The sequence below is a fragment of the Panicum virgatum genome, chromosome 7N, assembly GCF_016808335.1.
Source record: "Panicum virgatum strain AP13 chromosome 7N, P.virgatum_v5, whole genome shotgun sequence".
Classification (NCBI taxonomy): Eukaryota; Viridiplantae; Streptophyta; class Magnoliopsida; order Poales; family Poaceae; genus Panicum; species Panicum virgatum.
The window spans coordinates 42,031,887-42,046,086 of NC_053151.1; the positions used below are offsets into that span (position 1 = coordinate 42,031,887).

Here is a 14,200-nt window from a genome sequence, read left to right on the forward strand (position 1 = left end):
TGCAAAAAAAAAACTTATGTGCGTAACCGAAGCGCAATATAAAAGTACTACCAGTACATCCAACATGTATGTCTAGGACAGACATATAACAAATGGTGTGAAGAATTAGTTTAGTAGTACTAGTACGTTGCCGGTACATGATATTGTACAAATACACCCTAAAAAACGCAGGCAGGAACTGAAAGAAATTCTGGGCGGCACTTAACTGAAAGATACAGCAACAGCAAAGACAAACATAGAGCCGATCCAAGAGCGGTCATGGACCGAGAGAAGCCAGTGACGAAAGGGAGCCTCGCACCGAGGCTCGCCCAGCTGCTACTCTTCTCCTCCGACGCCTATAAAAAGGCAGCCCCGGGCTTCCGAGTCCCCCGCGCCGCTGCTCACGGTTCTACCAACCAAGCACCCCCAGCCTCCAAAGGGGAGACAAGCGGCGAGACGCCTCTTCCCCGCAGCAGAACGCCGCGCACGGTCTCGTGAAGGTGAATCGCCTGGGAGTTACCTGCGCCGCAAAGGTTTTTACTCCCTCGCGGAACCGCACGCGCGCGGCGACAGCCACCAAAGCCGAGTATTCCTCTGTTCCTCCAGCCGCCATGGCGCCGCCCCATGGCGACGAGGCCCGCACCCTGGTCAACCCCTTGCTTGATAAGGAGGGGGAGGTCCTCATCACGGTGCTCGCCGACGAGGTGCCGGTGCTCACGAGCAAGCCCCCCGGGCGGCTCGCCGCCGCGGCGAAGGAAGCCGTGTCCCTGTCCCTGGGCTTCGCGTTCCCCACGACGCCGTCGGTGTCGTCCAGCGACGCGCGCGGCGAGGCGCGGTCCATTCTCGCCCTCGCCCTCCCCATGATCTTGACCGGGCTCCTGCTCTACCTCCGGTCGATGATTTCGATGCTTTTCCTCGGTCGCCTCGGCGGCCTGGCACTTGCTGGCGGGTCTCTCGCCATCGGCTTTGCCAACATCACCGGGTACTCTGTCCTCTCCGGCCTCGCCATGGGTATGGAGCCCATATGTGGGCAGGCATTCGGCGCGGGCAACTTCTCGCTCCTGGGCACCACCATGCAGCGGACGGTGCTCCTGCTCACCGCGGCCGCCGTTCCCATCGGTGGCCTGTGGATGCACATGCGGCCTCTCCTCCTCCTCTGCGGCCAGGAAGCCAGCATCGCCGCGGCCGCCGAGACCTACATTCTGGCCTCGCTCCCGGACCTCGCTCTGCAGGCATTCATCCACCCTGTGCGGATATACCTGAGGACGCAGTCCATCAACCTGCCGCTCACGGTCTGCGCCGCGCTCGCCATTGCCATCCACCTCCCCATCAACTATTTCCTCGTCACCGTCCTCGGCCTCGGCATCAAGGGGGTGGCATTCGCCTCCGTGCTGGCAAACTTGAACCTCCTCCTCTTCCTCCTCGCGTACATCCTCTTCAAAGGCGTCCACAAGCGCACCGGCAGCTTCGCGCTCTCCGGCGAGAGCTTCCGGGGCTGGGGCGAGCTCATTAGCCTGGCGCTGCCGAGCTGCGTGAGCGTCTGCCTGGAGTGGTGGTGGTACGAGATCATGATCCTGCTGTGCGGCCTGCTGGTGAACCCGCAGGCCACGGTGGCGTCCATGGGCATCCTGATCCAGACGACGTCGCTCATCTACATCTTCCCCTCGTCGCTGAGCTCCGGCGTGTCCACCCGCGTCAGCAACGAGCTCGGCGCGGGGCAGCCCGAGGAGGCGAGCCGCGCCGCCACGGTGGGGATCATGCTCGGGTTCGCGTTCGGCGGCTTCGCCTCCGCGTTCGCGTTCCTGGTGCGGAACGTGTGGGCGAGCATGTTCACGGCCGACCCGGCGATCATCGCGCTCACCGCGTCGGTGCTGCCGATCCTGGGCCTTTGCGAGCTCGGCAACTGCCCGCAGACGACGGGCTGCGGCGTGCTCCGCGGCAGCGCCAGGCCCAAGGACGCCGCCAGCATCAACCTCCGGTCCTTCTACATCGTGGGCACGCCGGTGGCGCTCCTTCTGGCGTTCTGGTTCCAGTGCGGCTTCAAGGGCCTGTGGTTCGGCCTCCTGGCGGCGCAGGCCACCTGCATGGTGCGCATGATGCTGGTCATCGGGCGGACGGACTGGCCCAGCGAGGCCAAGCGCTCGAGGCAGCTCACCGGCGCTGACGCCAAGGCTGCCGCGGCCGGCGGGGACGAGAAGTCGCGCTGCTTGCTCCTGGACACGGGCATCGAGCGGGCGAATGATCACTCGGATCGGTGTTGGTAGCTACAGCGCCGGCCGCATGTGTGCTCCCTCTAATATACTCTTTTCCCCCTTTTCTATTTCCCCCCATTTTCTCCCAATATTTTGGCGGGGGAGGGATCAGAGGCTGACAGAATGACAATTTTGTTCACCATTTGCTAATGAGCATGTAAAGATTTTTCTTATTGTCATATTACAGAGGTTGAAAATATCCTAGTACTGATATGAAGCAAATCTTCACCCTCTGTTCTCGTTTCATATTTAGGTTTGAGAGAGAGAGAGAGAGAGAGAGAGAGAGAGAGAGAGAGAGAGAGAGAGAGAGATGGGAACAAACCGTTCACGGCTTTCGCCGCAGATTGCTCCGGCCTCCGTCGGGGTCGCTGTCTGGTCCAGGGAGGCGAGCGAGCGAGCCGCGTGACGACCGGGTCGCCGGCGCGGGGGTAACGAGTACTCCAGCACAAGCACGACACAAACACCGGGTCCAAGTCGCGTGGCGTCGCCAAACCATGCGGCCCGGGGGCCCGCCATGCAATCTAGCGCCGCGCAGCCGTCGGCCGTCGGGGCGACGGCAACCCACCTTCCTCTCGTGCCGTGGCGGCGAAAAGGCGCTCGAATTACAGCACGTGATTTCGCGTAACGAGACCGAAGCCTGACAGCTGGCAGGTAGGAGTAACATGCGTGCTAACGCAACGTAGAAGAGTCGGACGGACTCTGGTTCTACGACTCACGAGGGGGCTACTACGATGGCAGGGGGGGGGGGGGGGAGGTCTTGTGCGATATATACGTGGCCTACCTTTTCCGTCTAGCAATATACGCATCTCACTACGAAGGAATAAAATTCAGGAATACTATTTGGCGATGACGATGGCATACTACTACAACGCTTAGTTTATTTTCTGCTCCCAAATCAACACCTCTATAAATCGTTTTACCAAGTTTTCAGAACCAACCGGACGTCCCCACCTCGCAGGCCGCAAAGGAGAAAGATTCCCACTGTGCTCCCGGCATCCACGCCGGCAGGGGGCGGGCCGGCAAGAGCAGCACCGGCTCTCGGCTCGCCTCGCGTGTGCTGCTGATGGCACCGGCAGTCCGCATAAAAAACGACTCGCCCTGAACCCTCTGCTACTCCTGCTCGACTCCACTCCTTGGAGCCCCGAGAAGATGGCACTGCTTCGGCGCCCCCAAAAGCCAGCACCAGCTGCTCCAAATACAATATACTCGGCTCCGTACGAGCTACTAAAATTATCGCCCGAGATAAAGAAACAAAACTATGCCAGTATCATTGTGCTCCTTCACTTCGTGGGTCGCAGGAGCTCCGAATTCTGAATTTCTGATCGGGAGTGGGGGCAGCACGATGCCCTGCGTAAAAGTGGTAATGGATCAAGTTCTAATACTCTTTTTCACAATCCAACTTGATTTTTAATATTTTTAACTCAAAACTATATAAAATTATAGTCCAATTTTTTTAGAGTCCGACCCTTAGATTCTCTAGGACCGGCTCTTCTCCGGCGCCATCGCTCCAACCGACGTGCTCTCCATCCACTCCTCTCTCACTTCTACTGCTAGTTTGGATGAGCCCTCCACCAACACCGCGTTGCTTCTCACCCTATGGTGCGTTTGGAAAGCCAGGAACCGTATGGTCTTCGACAACATAGCCCTTGGCGTGGACGGCATCATTGTGTCGATGCGTGCGCACCTCCGGCTCTGGGTCTTTCGTGCTCCCCGCCGGGTCGACTCGTCCCAACTTTTGCTCTGGTGTAACTCCCTTAGCAATGTAACATAATCCCTAGTAGCGAACCCTCTCCCTCCCCCCTATTGTATCTCATCACTGGAGCCCGGCGCTTGCTCCAAAAATACAAGTGGCCGCTTGTAAACTTTGCTGCCTCGGCAGCTCCCGATTAAATTCAAGTTCAGGTGGGCATCTTGCCCCCCGTTGGTTCGTCAAAAAAAAAAAGATTCTCTAGACTAAAAATTAAAGCTCTTTACCACCCTGCATATAAATGTTTCTGCCATGGCTGATACTAAAAATGAGAGGATCTACTAGCTGGCTCGTCACAGATCATCTCTCCTTGGAGTCAACCGTTAAGTTTATCAATGAACTGCTGTAGATGAGAGGACCTACTAGCTGGCTCGTCACAGTTCACGCCTGGCGATCAAGGCAGGTGTGACGGAACCGCCAAATTAAAACTCTAATTAAGCATCATGGCCGTCATTTGAACACATCGGGCGCATTAGCTTAACGGCTTAATTTGGCGATCCCTTCTCAACCCACGGCCCGATCGAAACAACACCGGTAGTCCCACGCGAAGGTGGGCACAGATGGTACAAGCACGACACAAATACTTGAAATTATACAATGATGTGTGATAAATCTTTAAGTTTACAAACCGAGTTTCAATTACAAAGTTAATTTACATAAGTTGGAACCCTCACAAATTTACAACTGGAGGACTAAAGTTAAAACTTGAAAGAAATTACACTAAAACAAACTACCCTACACTGCTGCCCACTCTCAGCCTAACAACACCGGTCAGACCGGTTAGGAGAACCGGTCAGACCAGCGTGCATGCACCTGCCCAAGGGATACCGGTCAGACCGGTCCACCAGACCGGTCAGACCGGTCCCGACAAAACAGATAGGCTGAACACTCCGCCCTCGAGTGTGCAACCCGACAAACCCCTACCCTAAGGGTCTCGCTCCACGACCTGCCACCCCTCTGCATCCCGGCGGATGAACTTGACGCAACAGGGGCAGAAGTCGACGTCCTGGGGTCCTGAAATAATAATGGTGGCAACAAACCCTGAGTATTCTAATACTCAGCAAGGCTTACCCGACCAGTGGGTATAACTTAGCCCACATATCTAGACATGCACGGCCTTTGGCTGGTGGTTTGTTTTGCAGAAAAAGCAACTAGAGGTGTATCCTTACTTTCCATGTTTTAGCCCCATATTTTAGATAGATAGACTCTTACTAATATTTGCCTATCTAAACACCCAAGTTGGGGCATACAAATTAAGATTCAGAATAGTATCCATTTTTATGTTTCTAATATTCTATCTCATTTGCTACGGTGTGACAAAGAGACCAAGGCCCTCATAACCGCGAGACACGGCGAAATCGATTCGATTTAACCTTGCAAGGTGGACCTAACCAACACGGCACGTATTTGCCCCGTCGGACTATACGTGCCAACCATTCCCCTCCCCGCCTCGAACTACAGAACCACCCCACCTTCATATAGTCAGCCGAGCTCAACGTGAGACCACCAAAAGTAAACATATGCATCCCGTTTCTCCGCGACTACTCGACTCGCCCTACGGGGTGGTGATGCAGTTCTGTACTTTCGAAGCGAGGCAGTACTAGGCTTACCGGTTTCGACTACCTCCTACTCCCGGCATGCGGTTAGTACAATTCAATCCCCGATCAGCACTGCCACAACGACCGGTCCTTAAACGACACAGACGGGGCTAAGGCACCCAGGAACCCTGTCCTGCTGCCACCTAACATCATCATCCCCGCCCGGTCTCACATTTCCATAACCATTTCATACCACTTCAACAATACTGATGTACAACGATAATAATGCATCTCGCGAGTAACCGGCAATTACTCGGCTTCTAAAGTTTTCCTGTGTCTCGCGAGTGACACGAAGCCACCCGACTTCTACCGGACTTGTTTAGCCTAGCACCGCTATCGACCTAGACTTACTAGTAAACTCAAGGAAACCTAGGGATTATGCAGCTAGGGTTCCAATCAATCCCTAATACGTAATGCACAAGTAATAGATAAAATATATACATAGTGAGTCATAATTTAAAATAATAGGACATGCACCGGGGCTTGCCTTGCGTTTGCTGCTCAGTACTGGGGTGAGTTGGGTCTTGGGCCGACTCCCCGCGAACCTCCTCCTGCGGGGCTGGCCCCTGCGGCTCCTGTGGCTCCGCAACCACTGCGTATACGGCTCCCTCGGCGGCAGCGTCTACACGTATGCAATGATATGAGAATGTATGCAAATACGATATGCAACAACAATCCTTGAAATGCCCAAGTAGAAACACTACAAATTTACCCCAAATTTACCCAATTCTACACCCAACAGTTCTATTAAAACCCGGAATATCCGGATTCATACCCGGAGTATCCGGAATTCCGAAATCCGGAGTTTCCGGGCCTATACCCGGAGTTTCGCCCGGAGTTTTCAAAACCCGGAGTTTCCGGGCTTATACCCGGAGTCTCCGGGCTTGACAGCATTTTCGCCCCAAAAACTGAAATTTTGATTGTGACAAAACCAACCCACCAAATTTGAAACCCTCTTGAATCCTAGTTGAAGGATGCATATAGAGATGATTGACCAAAGGAAATCACCTAGAACATCCTAAAACAACCAAATCGGCGAGCCCTAGCTTGTAGTACCTTGAGCTAGCTCCTTTTGCAAGAAAACTCGAAAACGATGTCGACCCAAGGTGGAATACTTGTAGAAGATGATTTCCCCACGCCGAGTGAAGCTCCCTTGGCCTTGGAGTCAAGTTGAAATGGAGGATTTCGGAATCTAGAGCTTAGGGGAGAGGGAGGAGAAGGAGAGCCCGTGAGAGAGGTGAGGGAGAGGGAGATGTCACGGGAGAGAGTGAGAGTGAGTGAGAGGGAGAGTGATATATTCTATTTAAATGGTTGTGGGTCCAGATGACCAAATTAGGAAAATAGAAACTTCATGCCCGGAGTATCCGGGCCAATGGCCGGAGTATCCGGGCGTTACAATCCTTCCCCCTAAAAGAAATCTCGTCCCGAGATTTAATCAATGCGCTAAATGGAAAGTAGATTTAATCAATGCACTAAATGGAAAGTTAGGAATCGACGAGTACCTTGATAAACTTGTAGCAATTCTGGACATTTAGTCCGAACAAATTCCTCCGTCTCCCAAGTTGCTTCCCGCTCGGAGTGATTACTCCACTGCACCTTATAGAATTTGCTGGTTTGATTTTGAGTAACTCGGGTTTTGAAATCAACAATTTTTACCGGGTGCTCGGGGTACACAAGATCGGGCTCCAATTGTAACTCATCTATATCCACAATCTTGGCAGGAACACGGAGGCATTTTCTGAGCTGCGAGACATGGAATATATTATGGACCGCGGATAAGTGGGCGGGAAGTTCCAGGCGATACGCTACCGGCCCACATTGCTCAACAATAGGAAAAGGCCCAACATAGCGAGGTGCAAGTTTTCCTTTGACCCCGAACCGCTGGACCCCCCTCATTGGAGATACCCGCAAATAGACATGATCCCCCACTTGGAATGAGATAGCTTGACGCTTCTTGTCCGCGTAACTCTTTTGTCGGGATTGGGCGATTTTCAAATTTTCTTGAATAACCCGAACCTGTTCTTCTGCTTCTTCTACCATATCGGGTCCAAAGAACGTTCTCTCACCAGCTTCTGACCAATTTAATGGTGTTCTGCATTTCCGTCCATATAAGGCCTCAAATGGAGCCATCTTGATGCTTTCTTGATAACTATTGTTATAAGCAAACTCGGCCAATGGCAAGCACTCATCCCATTTTTGACTATAGGTGAGCACACATGCTCGAAGCATGTCTTCTAAGATTTGATTTATCCTTTCTGTCTGGCCGTCAGTCTGGGGATGATAAGCCGAACTGCGGAGGAGCTGAGTGCCGAGGGCGGCGTGAAAATGCTCCCAGAACCGGGCGATGAACTGAGCACCCCGATCTGAAATGATTGTCTTTGGAATTCCATGAAGACTCACAATACGGTCCATATACAGTTGAGCATATTGTTTTGCCGTATGTGTTGTCTTTACCGGCAGAAAATGAGCCGACTTGGTAAGACGATCTACAATAACCCATATCGAGTCATACCCCTTGGAAGTTTTGGGTAAGCCGACAATGAAATCCATACTGATATCTTCCCACTTCCAGGATGGAATACTTAAAGGCTGTAAAGGGCCGGCTGATCTCAAATGGCTCGCTTTAACCCTCTGACAAGTGTCACATTCTGACACATATCTGGCAATTTCCCGCTTCATTCTGGTCCACCAGAAACGCTGCTTCAAATCTTGGTACATTTTATTACTGCCTGGGTGGATGGAATACCTAGAGAGATGGGCTTCATCAAGAATCTGCTTCCGTATCTCCAAGTCTTTAGGTACCACCAGGCGATTGTTAAACCATAACACACCCTCACCATCCTGGTGAAAACATGCAGCCTTAGGATCATTTTCCCTAAGCCTCTGCCTGATCTTCTCCATACCCACATTATTTTTCTGAGCCTCCACAATTCGATCCCGGAGTGTAGGGGTGAGAGTAATATTAGCAAGTGTGCCTTCAGATACAATGGCCATATTTAATTTCTCCATTTCTTGACATAAGGTTGCATGCACCACTGTGGCTGAGATACAACTGCAACTGGCTTTGCGACTCAATGCATCGGCCACAACGTTAGCCTTGCCCGGATGATAATGAATTTCTAGGTCATAATCCTTGATCAATTCTAACCACTGTCTCTGGCGCAGATTCAACTCATTCTGGGTGAAAATATACTTAAGACTCTTGTGGTCTGAGTATATATGAACAGGATTGCCCAGAAGGTAATGGCGCCAGATTTTTAATGCATGCACGACTGCTGCCAGCTCCAGATCATGAGTAACATAATTTTCTTCGTGCCGTCTTAGGGCTCTGGAGGCATAGGCAATCACCCGCTGATTCTGCATAAGGACGCAGCCTAGGCCTGTACCTGATGCATCACAATACACATCAAAAGGCCGGGTAATGTCTGGCTGGGCAAGGACAGGGGCAGACGTCAGAAGTTTCCTCAAAGTCCGAAAGGCCTGCTCACATTTGTCGTCCCAATAAAATCTCACCCCTTTCTTGAGTAGTTCAGTCATGGGTCTAGCAATTTTTGAGAAGTCCGGAACAAACCGCCGGTAATACCCGGCTAGCCCAAGGAAACTCCGGATCTCTGAAATAGACTCTGGGGTCTTCCAATTCAGGACATCCTGAATCTTGCTAGGATCAACAGAAATCCCCTTATCTGAGATGATGTGGCCCAGGAACTGAACTTCCTTGAGCCAGAAATCGCATTTGCTGAATTTGGCATACAGCTTGTGCTCCCGCAGGCGCTGAAGTACAATGCGGAGATGCTCTGCGTGCCCTTCTTCATTTTTAGAAAATATAAGAATGTCGTCGATGAAAACAACGACAAACTTATCGAGCTCAGGCATAAACACTGAGTTCATGAGATACATGAAATGCGCGGGGGCATTGGTTAGCCCGAAAGACATCACCAGATATTCAAAAAGTCCATATCTGGTGGAGAAGGCGGTCTTGGGAATATCCTCAGCTCTGATCTTTATCTGGTAATAACCCGAGCGGAGATCAATTTTTTGAAAATACTTTAGCCCCGAATAGCTGATCAAACAGAATATCAATCCGGGGGAGTGGATACTTATTCTTGATGGTGACAGCATTCAAAAGTCTATAATCCACGCACAACCTGAGGCTTTCATCTTTCTTTTTCACGAAGAGTGCCGGACAGCCCCAAGGTGACTTGCTAGGATGGATATAGCCTTTATCGAGCAGCTCTTGCAACTGCTTCTTTAATTCCGCCAGTTCATTGGGTGGCATCCGATAGGGTCTTCTAGAGATGGGTGCCGTGCCCGGTTGCAACTCAATGGCAAACTCCACATTTCGATCCGGTGGCATGCCAGGCAATTCCTCCGGAAAAATATCCGGGTATTCACACACCACTGGTATATCGGCTAGGCTCTTGCCCTCGGTGTGGTGCACAATAGGAGTCATCGACTTATGATTCATCAAAGATAGTGTCATGGAACCATGAAGAGGAGAGTTTACGTATACCACATATGATGACGTATCTAGGAGAATCCCATGAAATTTCATCCAATTCATTCCAAGAATAATGTCCACTTTCTGAGTTGGCAACATAATCAAATGAGTGCCAAAGATTTTTCCTTGGAATTGCAAAGGTACTTGCTTAACCGTTTGATTGGTTGTTAATTGCCCTCCAGGCGAATGGATATTGTACGGAATCGACATATTTCCTATTTCCAATCCAAGTCTAGTAGCACAATCCTTGCTAATGAATGTGTGAGATGCCCCAGAATCAAATAATACCGTAACGGGTTGATCGTTTATGGAAAACGTACCCGCCATCACTGGAGCTCCCTCGGGAATGCCCTCGAGGGTGGTGTAGTGCACTTGCCCCGGCTTGAAATGAGCCACGTTCTGTTTCTGGCTCTGCTGACCGGACTGCTGGCCCTGCTTTGGTGGCATCGGGCAATTCCGTGCAAAGTGTCCCAGCTGCCCACAGTTGTAGCACGGGAATAAATTGGGGCGCATCCCCGGCTGCTGCACCCATACCTTCTGCTCATTCTGCTGAGGAGCAGGAGGCCTAACTGTCCCCTGAGGCTGCGTATACTGGGGTGGCCGATACCCCCACTGCTGCTGCGGCAGGTGCTGAAAGGGGGCTCGCTGCGGGCTCGACTGCACCAAGCGAAACCTCTGGGGAGTGCTGCTTGAAGATCCCGCTGCCGGCGCTTTTCTTTTCTTCTCTGCCTTGTGAGCTAGGTGGGCGTCCTCCTGAATGATAGCTCCATTGACTAGCTCACTGAAAGTGTTGAATTTGAACATTGCCAGGCGATCCTGGAGCTTGCTGCTAAGCCCCTGCCTGAAGCATGCCTGTTTCTTCTCATCAGTGTCTACATGGTATCCCGCATACTGTGATAAATTGTTGAAGGCCTGGGAATACTGTAGAACACTGTTGTTACCCTGTTTCAGGGCCAAGAACTCGGTGAGTTTCCTGCGAATGACCCCTGCGGGAATATGGTGTGCTCTAAAAGCTTCCTTGAACTCATTCCAAGAAAACCGAGTACCCGCAGGAAATATGGCCACGTGGTTGTCCCACCACGTACGTGCGGGACCCCTAAGCTGCTGTGATGCAAATGACGCCTTGTCGTTGTCATTGTAGGGGTACAACGTGAATTTAGACTCGATGGTCTTAAGCCAGCTGTCGGCTTCCAATGGCTCGTCTGCTTTGTGGAACAGTGGCGGTTGAGTGCTCAGAAACTGCTCATATCCAGGGGCAGCGGGCTGATGGTGCTGCTCATGCCGCTGCGCTCTGCCTTGTTCAACAATCTCCCGGAGAAGTGCCGTCTGCTCGTCTCGTCCGGTGAGCATGGCCGCAATGGCCTGAGCCAAATCAGGAGGGTTCGGGGGTGCTGCCATTCTGCATTCAACCACGCTTGATTTAGGCACAATATCTTGATTATAAGATAATCCACCATGGAAGAATGCAGAAAGCATGAATTAAACCAAAAGGCCGGAAATTTTGCAGAGCCAAATCCGGATTATCCGGGCTATAATCCGGAATGTCCGGACACCACACCCGGACTATCCGAACCCATGTCCGGAGTCTCCGGATAAACCCACCCGGACTATCCGGATCCATGTCCGGAGTATCCGGTTATACTCATAATGTTTCACATTGTTCCCACCCACCGAATGCAAGAATCCTTTTAAATCAATGAATGGCATGATGCACAATGCACGATCGTCCTACGGTAACCTCTCAGCCCAAACCCAACAATCTAGCTACACATTAGCTATATAGGGCTATTACGATTAATCCCCACCCACACTACTAAATAACATTTTGCCTTAAGTCGATGTTATAATTTTAAGTCGTAAAAACCCCAAAACTAGTCATGCTCGTACCAACCCCAGTGCGTTTCGGCTCTGATACCAGCTGTGACGGAACCGCCAAATTAAAACTCTAATTAAGCATCATGGCCGTCATTTGAACACATCGGGCGCATTAGCTTAACGGCTTAATTTGGCGATCCCTTCTCAACCCACGGCCCGATCGAAACAACACCGGTAGTCCCACGCGAAGGTGGGCACAGATGGTACAAGCACGACACAAATACTTGAAATTATACAATGATGTGTGATAAATCTTTAAGTTTACAAACCGAGTTTCAATTACAAAGTTAATTTACATAAGTTGGAACCCTCACAAATTTACAACTGGAGGACTAAAGTTAAAACTTGAAAGAAATTACACTAAAACAAACTACCCTACACTGCTGCCCACTCTCAGCCTAACAACACCGGTCAGACCGGTTAGGAGAACCGGTCAGACCAGCGTGCATGCACCTGCCCAAGGGATACCGGTCAGACCGGTCCACCAGACCGGTCAGACCGGTCCCGACAAAACAGATAGGCTGAACACTCCGCCCTCGAGTGTGCAACCCGACAAACCCCTACCCTAAGGGTCTCGCTCCACGACCTGCCACCCCTCTGCATCCCGGCGGATGAACTTGACGCAACAGGGGGCAGAAGTCGACGTCCTGGGGTCCTGAAATAATAATGGTGGCAACAAACCCTGAGTATTCTAATACTCAGCAAGGCTTACCCGACCAGTGGGTATAACTTAGCCCACATATCTAGACATGCACGGCCTTTGGCTGGTGGTTTGTTTTGCAGAAAAAGCAACTAGAGGTGTATCCTTACTTTCCATGTTTTAGCCCCATATTTTAGATAGATAGACTCTTACTAATATTTGCCTATCTAAACACCCAAGTTGGGGCATACAAATTAAGATTCAGAATAGTATCCATTTTTATGTTTCTAATATTCTATCTCATTTGCTACGGTATGACAAAGAGACCAAGGCCCTCATAACCGCGAGACACGGCGAAATCGATTCGATTTAACCTTGCAAGGTGGACCTAACCAACACGGCACGTATTTGCCCCGTCGGACTATACGCGCCAACCATTCCCCTCCCCGCCTCGAACTACAGAACCACCCCACCTTCATATAGTCAGCCGAGCTCAACGTGAGACCACCAAAAGTAAACATATGCATCCCGTTTCTCCGCGACTACTCGACTCGCCCTACGGGGTGGTGATGCAGTTCTGTACTTTCGAAGCGAGGCAGTACTAGGCTTACCGGTTTCGACTACCTCCTACTCCCGGCATACGGTTAGTACAATTCAATCCCCGATCAGCACTGCCACAACGACCGGTCCTTAAGCGACACAGATGGGGCTAAGGCACCCAGGAACCCTGTCCTGGTGCCACCTAACATCATCATCCCCGCCCGGTCTCACATTTCCATAACCATTTCATACCACTTCAACAATACTGATGTACAACGATAATAATGCATGTCGCGAGTAACCGGCAATTACTCGGTTTCTAAAGTTTTCCTGTGTCTCGCGAGTGACACGAAGCCACCCGACTTCTACCGGACTTGTTTAGCCTAGCACCGCTATCGACCTAGACTTACTAGTAAACTCAAAGAAACCTAGGGATTATGCAGCTAGGGTTCCAATCAATCCCTAATACGTAATGCACAAGTAATAGATAAAACATATACATAGTGAGTCATAATTTAAAATAATAGGACATGCACCGGGGCTTGCCTTGCGTCTGCTGCTCAGTACTGGGGTGAGTTGGGTCTTGGGCCGACTCCCCGCGAACCTCCTCCTGCGGGGCTGGCCCCTGCGGCTCCTGTGGCTCCGCAACCACTGCGTATACGGCTCCCTCGGCGGCAGCGTCTACACGTATGCAATGATATGAGAATGTATGCAAATACGATATGCAACAACAATCCTTGAAATGCCCAAGTAGAAACACTACAAATTTACCCCAAATTTACCCAATTCTACACCCAACAGTTCTATTAAAACCCGGAATATCCGGATTCATACCCGGAGTATCCGGAATTCCGAAATCCGGAGTTTCCGGGCCTATACCCGGAGTTTCGCCCGGAGTTTTCAAAACCCGGAGTTTCCGGGCTTATACCCGGAGTCTCCGGGCTTGACAGCATTTTCGCCCCAAAAACTGAAATTTTGATTGTGACAAAACCAACCCACCAAATTTGAAACCCTCTTGAATCCTAGTTGAAGGATGCATATAGAGATGATTGACCAAAGGAAATCACCTAG

General features: G+C 51.1%; 1 protein-coding gene across 1 annotated transcript; it reads left to right on the forward strand.

The window, feature by feature from the left end:
- The first annotated feature begins 382 nt into the window (after window positions 1-382).
- On the forward strand, window positions 383-2,453 carry LOC120683135 (protein DETOXIFICATION 49-like). The gene has a single exon (XM_039965161.1). It carries the CDS (start codon window positions 591-593, stop codon window positions 2,241-2,243), a length of 1,653 nt encoding a protein of 550 aa, XP_039821095.1. The 5' UTR covers window positions 383-590; the 3' UTR covers window positions 2,244-2,453.
- Window positions 2,454-14,200: the final 11,747 nt, after the last annotated feature.